Genomic DNA, 11,683 nt, shown 5'->3' with positions numbered 1-11,683 from the left:
GAGGTGCTATCTCTCTTGCACTGATACAGTCTTCCAAATAGCTTGTTACATACACCGGAGATCTGCCTCAATGCACTTTTCAGGCGAGTTTTCTTTTGTAAATTTCTGACATTACATTTTGGCTTAGACTCTGTCACGCATGCGCAGTAGATAGTAGAAGCAGACACTTCCCTTCCATGCTATTTCTCTATCTCCGGCTCCCTCGTATATTTCAGTCAGCAGTGAATAGATCATGGTTCTTTTCGAAGGATACTGTAAAATAATTATCCACCAGCAGCAGAGAGAAACCTCCATCAGCACAAAAAAGTCTCTAGGAATTAGACAAGCATACCAACATTTCCTGGTTAAAGAAAAAAATTAAACTTCTGTGACAGCACTGCCAGCCTATATCGAAGCGCATCCTTTGTCTGTGCTTCGACTGTATCGATCGACCATGTGACAACTTCATTATCAACTGAAATTATTGTTGTCGACAGTTTGTTAAAATACCAAAATTATTTTTAAACAATGTAGGAACTCGTTCGTATTTAATGTAATCAGTTTTTATTCTGTAACAATGTGGCCTGGCAGACTAGACTTGTCTCGTGATGAGTGTAAGAAGTGTTTACGTTATCTCGGTAAGGTTATGTACAATATTAATTTAAATATTTTATTGTTCATTTGAATTTTGCATGATTAAATCACTTATTTTTGAGTTATTTTCTTACTTCTATAATTTATTCCTTTAAGGAAACTTAGCAGTGCTTTAATATGTGTTTAATTCTACACTATTCGAAACAAATTTCATGCCAGAGCTGTTCAACTTTTTTTTGACGTCGTACTCCAATTTTACTCTAAGTGTACTCATCTTCCCAACTCTCAACTCCTAAATCAAGTTGCTGCTAAGCATAGTTATGAAATCACGAAAGCAGCATATATTACTTGTGATTACATTTGCTTGAACTTGCTTAAGTCAGAACTTCATCTTTGTATATTAAATATTATAGCTGTTTTGGGATATAGGGTGCTTGTGTTCAACCGATTAAACACCTCAATGTAAATTTTCGAATTACTTCTAATTGAAGTAATAAGATAGATTTTTCTTTGGGTAGTCTATAACTTACAACCCTCGGAGTGACCGGAAATTGGTTAAGGAATGGTGGAAATTTAAAAAAGATCGCTTGCTCTGTCGATAAATTAGTGAAAAAAATGGAATCTGCTGATTTTATACAATGTATGTACAGCAAGCACAGTTCTATAATACGTAAATCGTTGTATGGTACAAGGAAATTCCATGCTAAACCTCAGTTCACACACAATTCAAAGACTTACAAACATGGTTTACCCATAGCATTGGCACAAGGATAAATGGACGTACCGTCTGCATTAGGAGTTAGAAAAAAAGACACTTGTGTTATTTAAATGTGCTCAGAATGATTTTTGTTACATAGCATGGATGATTTTGCAATTCAAACATTTTTTCTCTGTTTCTCAACTTTTATTTCAAACAGTTTCGTCCATTCACCTTCAACATTGCCAAGTACACTTCAATAGAAAAATCTATGTGTCGAGTTTTACTTGTCAAGTATCGTGGATATGCCATAACAGGAGAAAAATAGATGAAACAATGCGCATGATTTTATTGAGGAGTGGTATTCAGGCGTATGGTGAAACTTTTTTCTCACATTGATTGTAATTCGTTTCAGAATTAGAAGCCTATGGCAATACGGTCTCAGTATTGCGAGCGCAGGGCTCATTTACCAGTGAAAAACAAAAGCTATTGCAAGAGCTAGCGAAAGCTCTTCATATTTCAAATGAAAGACATCGTGCCGAGGTTCGTCGTGCTGTTAATGATGAGAAACTGACCATTATTGCGGAGCAGTGAGTTTGCCTGATTGAACCTCTGCTTAGTTGGATTAACAAAACGTCAGAAACAGAAGTTTTCCCATTCTTTGAAATCCGTCCCAATACATAATTTTCGCATATTTTATCATCAATTACATCCAATAAGTATTGCACTCAATCAGTTTTACCTTGTTAGATTAAATGGCCCGAATACTGGTACAGATTGGGCCATCGAAGGTCGACGAATGATTCCCCTTTTGCCTAGGCTGAAAGCAGGAAACATTTTCACCACCTTAGCCAACAGTTTGTCACTTGCAACTTCCGTTGCCAATGCTAAAAAGGGGGTAACATCTCAACAAGAGACACCAGATATAAAAGGTTGGTTAATATCGCTGTTTGACATCTCTCTATATCCTTTCATTACGAAAAGTTCTTTCATTTTCAGCAGGTGCTAGGTTTGGTAGTCAGTTTCAGGTTCAGAATTCAAACAATTATATTACTGTTTCTAATTGTTAAAATAATCATAACATCAAGAAAAACCGCAACATTTACAAATAATTGTGAGATCTATTTACCTTAGCTATTCTATATTAGTCTTCGCGTGATATATTTCTAAATAGTTTCTTCATCGTTGTTAGTTCATAAGTAAAGTATATTCAGTAAATTTTTCTGTAAATTATTTTTCCAGTCAAATTACAGACAGATTTTGTCTTAGAGAATTTAGAAGAAAAGAAATCACCCGTTAGTCCCATTGCCGTACAGCCAGAAAGGCATCCTGTAGGTAGAAAACGAAGGAGATCAGCAGTTGAGGTAACAAAAGTTAAATCAGTTTTCGATATCATCATTGTGACATTAGACACGTGATTTATAAATTTACAAATTGTCCTGAATGATGTGTGAAATTTTGTAACCAGAGTAAAAAGGACAGTCAATTTTACTGTAACTAATAGGCAAAAATATATTAATGATACTTTTGTATGGTATTTCTAAAAAGATAGTTAGAATTTGTGAAGAATTAAAAGAAAGTAATTGCACTGCCTCATTTGCAGCTCCAAGATGTCTCTGGTGGTTTGAATACATCTGATGACACTGGTAAAATTGTGAGAGATGTTGTTACATCTGTTTCTTGCATAGGATCAGAATCATTGTCTTCAGTATCAACTTCGTTACATAATAAGGTAAAAACATCAAATCAGTGCTGTTACTGTGGTTTTTTCGTTTGCCTATTATTAGCTAAAGGCAAAAAATGTAGTTATTTTGAGAAAAAACATAATTGATTTTTTTTTGATATTCACCAGGTGTTTATAGTACCCACAAGCGCAACTGTGGCTATGTCAAAAAACGTCATTATCGATGACGTTGAGGTAAATGCTGCTAATTCATCATGCTCAACAAGCACAACATCTCAACAAAATATTTCTGTTCATCCTAGTGGAAGTAATTGCAGCAGATTAAATTTAACAGGTTTCTCAATTTTTCAAATAACTATTATAATATAAACGCTCATGAGCCAACGTCAACTCAACATACGTATACATAAATTGAACAAAATAACTAATTCATCGGCAAAGTAAATTAAACTACTCTCTATACATATTTTCCAATATGAATCCATTCAAATATTTGTCCCGTTGGCAGGTCCCCGGGGCACTCGACTAAATTCTTAAAGGCATACCTAGGTATGTGTCCCTCCTAATGTAGTTTGTATTTCGCATTATGCGGCACTAATAGATGTACCCGCTGTGTCCCCTCTCGTCAACCACACGCGACACTACTACTGCCACACTGGCTACACTACGGAAATATCTGAGGCTCTGTGCCGGGGACCTGACCGTTGGAAACCTGAAATTCGGAAGACGCCATCTGTTGGTAGTAAATGCATTATACTACCTGTCGTGGCCGTCGTATTTAACTATAAAAGTGGTTTCCTGTCGCACATTTAACGCTAAATTGACTTAATATCACGATTTAAAAGCTTGCGCCATTTTTTCTGCGCCTTAATGTTTGCTAAATTCACCTAAAACCATGCCATATTGCCCTACTAAACATCCTTACATTATATTTTACATTTGATCGCACATTGCATGCAGAAATACTTTCAAACTCTTATGAGAGTGATTGTTTGGTTTTCGATAATCGTAGGAAATTTCGAGAATGAAAGTTCGTAATAACCCTGACTTTCTCCACAATCGATTATTAGATAACATTTTTCCAAACTATAAATTCCTTTTTACAGTTAAATGATTATCATTAGCATTTTGCTAATGAAGTAGTTGCTGAAAAGCTCTAAAATAGAATATTTCAGACAGATTCCATTGATAAATTTTCTGGTTCCTTCTGATAAGTAATCATTCACAAAAGTTATTAAAGTTCAGTGTGAAATTTGAGAGAAAACTTTAGGGGTTTTCATTTTATTTCAGAAAAAACACCTTGCACCGTGGTATATTAGGGTAGTATTGTGGTACACGTACGACGTATTTTTCAGTTCCATCTAAGAGCATCATAACTCCAATTGCGTCGTGCTCTCAAACACTGCTTCAAACTGGGCAGTCACTTTCCAAGTTTGTATCTGGATACGTGACTGTTACTGCAGCTAGCAAAGCACGAGTAAAAGCTATACCGACGCAAATGGTGCAGCCCAAAACGACACCGTTGGTAATATCTACTTGCGGTTCTCAAGGTGCCAATGCAAACATCAAACAGTCAGAAGTTTCTGATATTCAAACGAGCAACGAAGGTGATAAAAATATGATAACTTAAGTAGTTGAGCATCCATATTTTTATATCATGAAAAAAAATGGTTAAAAAAATGCTACAATACGCAATTTATATATTATAATGTAAAACAAATTCTTTCTCCTTCAATATCAGGTGCGAAATTAGTGCAGTTAACGAATTGTGTACAAAATGCAGTCATAATTAGCAGTAGTACAACTTCCGCGTGTGTGCAAGCGGTAATGACTACCACAAACTCAAGTACAAGATCCGCTATTGGAGTAAAGCCGATAACATTACGTAACTATAACTCAAAATGTGTAGATGAAGTTCTTTCGTACTGGAAGCGAGGTTTCTGAAACAATTATTTATATCATTTACATCAGGGTAGTTCAAGTAACTAGCTACACTTCTTCTGAGACTAGTTTCAGCTACTGAAAAAAATCTTCTCGAAAAAAGAACATAGAGAATAAATATTTTGATTTATTTTTTTCAATAGAAAACGGACCTCGAATGGTAACTCTGAATACTGAAGTAGCATCGAGCGGACCTGGTCCTCCTCATAACGGTGGTAGCACAACAGTATTAACATGTAAAAATATTCCAACTGTGAAAACTGGCCACCGGCCAGTCAATATGGTAATCAGCTAATAAAAGCAATTACATTCGTTATATAATGGATCACCTTAAAATATCTAAACATATTGTGAATATGTGTTTTCAGGGTATCACATTGAATTCTAGCAAAAGTGTAAATATAACATCTGATATTGGCTCAAGGGCGGGTGCCAAAGCTAATGTAATCGTTGTGCAAAAAGGTTCTGCAAGAGGTGTAACATTATCTCATGCTGGAAAGGTAATTGTTGGATTGAGAGCAGTGATTTTTCTTGTTTTGTCGTAATGAACAACCCTGATTTTAAATTTTAGGAAGTATTAGGCAAAGTTATTGTCGGTGGAAAAAATGTATGTTTATCAAATCCGCAGTCAGCTGGTACAATAGCTTTGCTGCCACATAGAATTACCGTTGGTGAGGAACAATCTTTAGCCGTGTTGTCCCCATTGAATTCTTCTCAACCAGAACCAGTCAAAATCAACGCAAAGGTAATGCTTACTAGTTTTAAAATAATTAATCTACTTATGATTGATTGTCTGATTTGATTTGTGCATTACCTTATAATTTGCCTCGATCTTTACACGGAAAATACGAAAGTGATACGATTTCAATGAGTCCAAATTGATACAGATCTAGTACATAATAACTTCTCGAAATGTGATTATGCTTACAGGCCGGAAACATGATTGTGTTTGATCTACGACAGGATTCTATGAAGAAGAATAAAGTCCTTTCCGAGATTCTTGAAGCTTCTGGCATTTTTAGTTCAGAATCAAAGACTGCTATTTTAAATACTAATTCCCATTTGTCGATAAAAGAACAAAACAAAGATGCTCAAACTCCTACTTGCCCTATTAGCAAATCATCATATGTGAAGAGTGGTGCCACCATTAGTTTCGTAATGGATTCGAAAGAACATAGGTCAGTAATTATTGTGTATTCTGTTTATAGAAGAGGTGATGCAAATTATAGTAGGATGTTTATACTGTAAATTGTTTCAGGAAAAACAAAGAAACTATAGATAGTACAAATTTTGATAAAACAGAAGTTCCTGATGAATCTAAGAAAAGCAACATTTCGGTAGAAACACTCGGAAATTTAGACTGCGCTAGTGAAATACAAGGAACACTAGATCCTCAAACTGGTGTCTACAGCTTTGAAACATCAGGTAAAGTGAAAATATAATATAATATATATATATAATATAATATATATATAAAAAATCATATATATATATATATATATATATATATATATACTAGCAGCCCATCCCGGCTTCGCACGGGCATATAATAATATTAAGTAATAATATAAATGTTATTTTTCTAGAAACTCACTGTAAACATTGTGTATTTTCTTTTATTATATTATTATATGCCCGTGCGAAGCCGGGATGGGTTGCTAGTGTAGCTTATAGGTATGACACGTTCGTAGATTTACCATAGCAGCGCCATCTATTGATTACTTACTCAACCCAGTCGAAAGGTATCGACATCTGTTAGAATCATTCGGAGTTAACAGATAATTGTGACTGTCAAATAATAACAGACAATTAATTAGCAATAAAATAAAATTGCGACTATAATTTGAGATTTAAACTATCCTATCTCTCAAGTTGGATCGAACTGCACATGGTGTGCGTATTTTATTATAATCGGTTAAGTGGTTTAGGAGTCCATTGAGGACAAACATCGTGACACGAGATTTATATATATTAAGATATATATATATATATATACACATATGATTTTTCACGAAGGAGACATCATTTAGTGAAATTCAGTCTATTGATTTAAATCATCAATACGTATCTGAAATTACAGTCTGTACAACAGAATAAATTCATGTGTAATGAAATTGAACGAAGAAATGTTTCACACAAGTCGCTTGATCCTAAAAGATTGTTTGAATCGGTAATTCCGAATTTTTGGTAAATATTTTGAGCTCTAAATGGCAAATGCAAAATCCTGATAGTGTGTTTAATTATAAAAGTAATTTTTTGACGCATATTTTACTCTGCATCAACATAACGTAACATACAAAAAATGCAGCTACTTGCACAGTTTTGTGTCCGTTTAGATAAATTTGATTTGGCTAAAACAATCAACTGATAATCTCATGCGACGCCATCTTGTCATAGTCATGTTAATACTTTGAATATGCAAAGCGGAAAAACATTGTAGTCTGCGTGTGTTCACAGAAAATGCAATAAACAATATTCAGACAGGAGAATCCATATCGAATTCTGGGATAGACATATTCAGCACAGCATTGGGTTCGGCAGATATAAATCTGGAAAGTTTCCAGTACATTGATGAAAACGACAGTAATAACTTATTGGATGATGCCGGGAGTCAGATTCTAGCCATAGATCATCTAACACACCTGTATGACAGCCAGCAATCGATCAGTGATAAATCAAATAGTTAATATTGGAGTGTGAACGTAAGGTTTAGTTTTTTAGCTATCACAATTGGATTATGAAAATACTAATATATATTTTATATATAGGTCTGATAAGTTTTATAAGTTTCCCGGCATAATAATGATATTATTGTTTGATATTTATACGAACCTTAATTAATAAAAAACACTATTACTTTGAATAAATATTTTGTCATTCTGTTGGTACAAATATAAATCTGTTAATGATTATTACTACTACTGTTATTACCATTACCTCTGCTACAATCATCCTGTGCAAAGTACGCACTAATTTCCAAATATACGAGCAATGGTATCCCTCCTGTATACTATGAAATATTCTTCTTTTTCCCACTAAATGCCCATTCATCAACAGATGAATTTTTTTAGTTTGGCCTCAGAGTCTGGTCAAAAAATCTCTTTCAATCGGTGTGCCGTATGGTGGAATCCCCTTCTAGTAACATTATTGAAAACAGCGTTTCAAAAAAATTAACAACATAGTAAATAGCTAACTATGATAATCAATGATGACCGATAACAGGTAAATATCCATAGTAGAAAGGTATTAGTTCTTTATTTATCATAATCATATTTTTCCAAGAATCCAAATATCATAGATTCAAACATGATCTCAATACGGACGTGGAGGTGGGCCACCTCGCATCATCCCAGGAGGTGGTCCCCGCATTCCAGGAGGGCCCATTGGCGGCCCGCCACGACCCATCGGTGGCATTCCAGGAGGCATTCCTGTAATAAGTATCTTTGACTGAAGAACTTAAGAAAGAACATGATCATTTTCATGTAATTGATATTTCAACAATAGTTCAGAAAGGAAAGGCCACTCAATTTGGTTTTGAAAATTTGCTTGCTTTACCGTGTTTCTCTGACTGAAATCACGGTTTTTCACTGACTTTTTGCTTCAACATGTTACATTTTAGAATACCTTTGCTGTAAGCTTGAAGCTGTTGAAATTGGATAGTTTATTAATGTGAAGCAATTCATGAGTATTGTTTAATATGGAGTTTTGTTCTTCAAGATAAATGGTCTACACTATCTGGGTAGTCATCTCCAGCAATGTTATAATTACCGATTACGGTGAACATGAATGAAACATCCATACTACATAATAGTGTTGTTGTTTTACTTGTGTTCACCATCATTGGCACAAATCACATCGCTGAAAATTTTTGAAACAATATTTACTTTTTACCTAACTTTTAATTCAGGTAGTGGGACCGATTCATTCTTAAGAATACACATTCACATTGTTATGAACATTATCATTACCATCTTTATAAATAAATACTGATAAACAAATGCAAATAAAGTTCAATAAACTTACAAACAAGTGTAGCGAGTGAGAAAAATGAGGGAAATCTAGTTTAAATTACTAATAAGTTGGAAATTTGAAAGATTGGATTCAATAGTACACTTCACAGCACTCAACTCAAGTAATTTCTGGGAGAATGAGGGGGTACTAGGGTTCTAAACTTTCTGCACTTACAAAACAAATTTGAGGATGCTATGCTTGATATCCATGTGGACTTCTGTAGATAACACAAAATATCCACGTTCACAGATCTTGAATGCAAAAAACAGTATAACAGCCAGACTCTACAGGCAAGCAATAAAAACATTCCAACACATTGTCCTGTTATGGAACAGTAAAGAAATGTCATAAAATCATGATGTGCCTATGTTGATTTCATGCCACATCTTTAATTATGATTGAAACCAAGATGTTTTAGCACTTGTTTAAAATAATAATGGCATATAGAATGTGAGTTATTCCCTTTTTCGCCTTTGATATCTGTGAACATAGATATTTTGATGAAACAAGCTAGCAGAATCCAAAAAATAAAAATTAAAAGAACGTGGCTGTCAAAAATGGGTGATTTTTGGAGGTAAACTATGTGCTGCAGGGTAAATTCAGAGAAAACCATCAGTTTTAGAAGGTTTGTAGAGAAAGGGAACTAAAGAAGGTAGTTTCAGAAGAAATAGGAAAAGTACTGTGAATGTTGGAATAACATATTGCTCGGCACTATTTTTAAGCGAGGTGTCATGTGTCTGATTTAAAAGTTTTTACAGGAAGCAGTCTCATTTTTTCATGAAACTTTGTAACTTTAGAAAACAAATCGTATGGCATTGAGGTTATATTTTGCAAATTGCGTGATGATTAACTTATATAATAATTTATCAGACCTAGCCGATCAGAGTACAATTCCAATCGTCAAAACGATCATAGCACAAAAATTTTTGCGTCAAATCAATGTTTTGTGAAAGAATGAGATAGATTTTTATAAGAACTCTTAAATCTGTCAAGTGACACTATGCTTCAAAAACCTTATAATTCCTAGATATTTATCAACTTTCCCATACTAAACAAACTTCCCTGAAATATGTCAGTTTTCAAAGTTTTCCAAGCGAGTAACCACCGTATTTGGGCAGTAGATTTAAAGTGTGGAGGACAAAGAGAATTCCATTTTACCCATCATTCCTGGCGGTGGACCCATCATACCAGGTGGCGGCCCGCCGACTGGCATGCGAGGGGGGCCTCCAGGGTGCATTTGGGGCGGTGCAGATACTTGACCCCTACCACCTGGGGTCATAATTTGTTGGGAAGGGCCACCAACGCCTCGAACCGGACCTTGCAGGCCAGCAGGTACCCCTGAGACGTTGGCAGGCATGCCACGACCAGCTGCCCGCCCCATTCCTGGGCCCGGAGCAGCACCGGGAATTGGAACACGAGGTAAGCCTTCTTCTGGAGGAGGGGGACCTTCTACTGTAAGAGAAACGATGTTCTCGCCTCGTAGAAGGACGAAGCCCAGAATTCTTTTCTCTTCGCGTTCGGGTTGTTTGGTATTCTTTGGTTTTATTCTTCTGAACTCTTCGCAATCACCAAGGATCAGATTCATATGCTTATCGAACGCTTTGAACGTACCAATGAACGTTCTAGAGTCTTGTAGTATTATTCTAACTCTAAAGTTTATATGCTGAAGCATTTTGTTGTTCTTTCCGATCGTCTGGAAAGAGATGTGTAAATTTTAATTCATTTTTAATGTCAGCTTGAAGGATTGAATTCGCAGCTGAGGGGTTATATCGACTTGGCGTGCCGCATCACAGGTTAGAATTGGTGATCGTCGTGAAATAAACGCTTATACGTTGTTTAAAAATTGAAACTTACCATTTTGATGAATTGCGATTACACCTTTTTGTATGAAACACAATATCGGTGATTTCTACACTCCCAAATCCTCTATAAACGGTCTACAGTTTATACTTCTCACAACGTTGCTACTTTACTTATTTGCACCGGTGAACACAAATTATAGCGTACACAAAGTGACAAAGTGGTTGCAGTTGCGGTAGGAGTAAATTTGTGTTCCGAATGAGCCAATACCAAAAGGTTCGCTAGGAGCGAAACGGAACGAGCTGCAGCCGATTGGCTGACTTTAATAGGGTTTTTGACGGGCTACACTTGGATTTACTAGGCTTTCGCTTTTATTATTGGTTAAGAATTTGGGGAGTCACGCTCAGTGTATAACGAGTGTAGCAAAGACGGATGCTATGTAACAATCTGAAGTTACTCAAGGGTCCGGCCTCTGATTCTTGGCTATATTTTGGTAGTAGAACAGCCACGATTGCCCGGGGAGTGATCAGAATCAAGCCCCAGGGGGCCTGAAATTTTCCGTTTAACGCTGCCTTTTGATTGGTCTAGATAGCGCTCATCACCGCTTTTACGAATGAAAAATAAATTAGAATCACGGGCCTGAGTTGGTTAAAACTAGGAAGCGGTTTTAGAAGGGCGACCTAACTCCTACTCTTATTTCACGAAAAAAGTGGGCCTAATTTCGGTAACAGAGTTCGGTATTACAGATACTGCCGCTTGTAGCGTGGCGGTTCCAAACTTCCAACCACGATCTCGTATACAGGTTGAGACCATAGTTTAGACCATAGACATATCTATGGTTGAGACTCTTAGAGCCATGGACTTAGAGCATGTACAACATACTACTGAAGGGAGCTACCCATCCCATCGACCTCGCGAAAAATGCAGCCGAAGTTATGGGAAAGATATACAATTAGGGTACTCCGTCTGACTCTGCA

General features: G+C 35.9%; 2 protein-coding genes across 6 annotated transcripts; one reads left to right on the top strand and one right to left on the bottom strand.

Moving 5' to 3' along the window:
* The first annotated feature begins 3 nt into the window (after positions 1-3).
* LOC124297594 (BRCA2-interacting transcriptional repressor EMSY) lies at positions 4-7,761 on the top strand. Of its 5 annotated transcripts, none has more exons than XM_046748792.1 (15): positions 4-83; positions 1,686-1,860; positions 2,021-2,202; positions 2,513-2,634; positions 2,874-3,002; positions 3,123-3,288; positions 3,556-3,693; positions 4,310-4,561; positions 4,696-4,839; positions 5,039-5,178; positions 5,264-5,395; positions 5,467-5,640; positions 5,826-6,073; positions 6,154-6,320; positions 7,353-7,761. In XM_046748792.1, exons 1-15 carry the CDS (start codon positions 71-73, stop codon positions 7,580-7,582), a joined length of 2,412 nt encoding a protein of 803 aa, XP_046604748.1. In that variant the 5' UTR covers positions 4-70; the 3' UTR covers positions 7,583-7,761. The 5 variants fall into 5 exon arrangements, with proteins under 5 accessions (XP_046604748.1, XP_046604749.1, XP_046604747.1 ...); XM_046748793.1 differs by having other exon boundaries at positions 4-617; positions 5,524-5,640; XM_046748791.1 differs by having other exon boundaries at positions 4-617; positions 7,353-7,760.
* Positions 7,762-8,124: 363 nt separating this feature from the next.
* Positions 8,125-10,927, bottom strand: LOC124297604 (small nuclear ribonucleoprotein-associated protein B). The gene is made up of 3 exons (XM_046748816.1): positions 10,761-10,927; positions 10,065-10,599; positions 8,125-8,323 (listed from the first exon to the last, which is right to left on the bottom strand). Exons 1-3 carry the CDS (start codon positions 10,761-10,763, stop codon positions 8,208-8,210), a joined length of 654 nt encoding a protein of 217 aa, XP_046604772.1. The 5' UTR covers positions 10,764-10,927; the 3' UTR covers positions 8,125-8,207.
* Between the last annotated feature and the right edge of the window lie 756 nt (positions 10,928-11,683).

The sequence above is a fragment of the Neodiprion virginianus genome, chromosome 2 (genome assembly GCF_021901495.1).
Source record: "Neodiprion virginianus isolate iyNeoVirg1 chromosome 2, iyNeoVirg1.1, whole genome shotgun sequence".
Classification (NCBI taxonomy): domain Eukaryota; kingdom Metazoa; phylum Arthropoda; class Insecta; order Hymenoptera; family Diprionidae; genus Neodiprion; species Neodiprion virginianus.
This window is presented reverse-complemented; position numbering and strand designations above follow the sequence as displayed.

Excerpts from the sequence above, each read along its gene's own strand:
- LOC124297594 (XM_046748791.1), top strand. The coding sequence starts at position 557 with ATGTGGCCTGGCAGACTAGACTTGTCTCGTGATGAGTGTAAGAAGTGT. Across the intron at positions 5,179-5,263 it reads GCCACCGGCCAGTCAATATG|GGTATCACATTGAATTCTAG; the intron begins GTAATCAGCTAA and ends ATGTGTTTTCAG. Across the intron at positions 6,074-6,153 it reads ATGGATTCGAAAGAACATAG|GAAAAACAAAGAAACTATAG; the intron begins GTCAGTAATTAT and ends AAATTGTTTCAG.
- LOC124297604 (XM_046748816.1), bottom strand. Across the intron at positions 8,324-10,064 it reads TCCACCGCCAGGAATGATGG|GAATGCCTCCTGGAATGCCA; the intron begins GTAAAATGGAAT and ends TACTTATTACAG.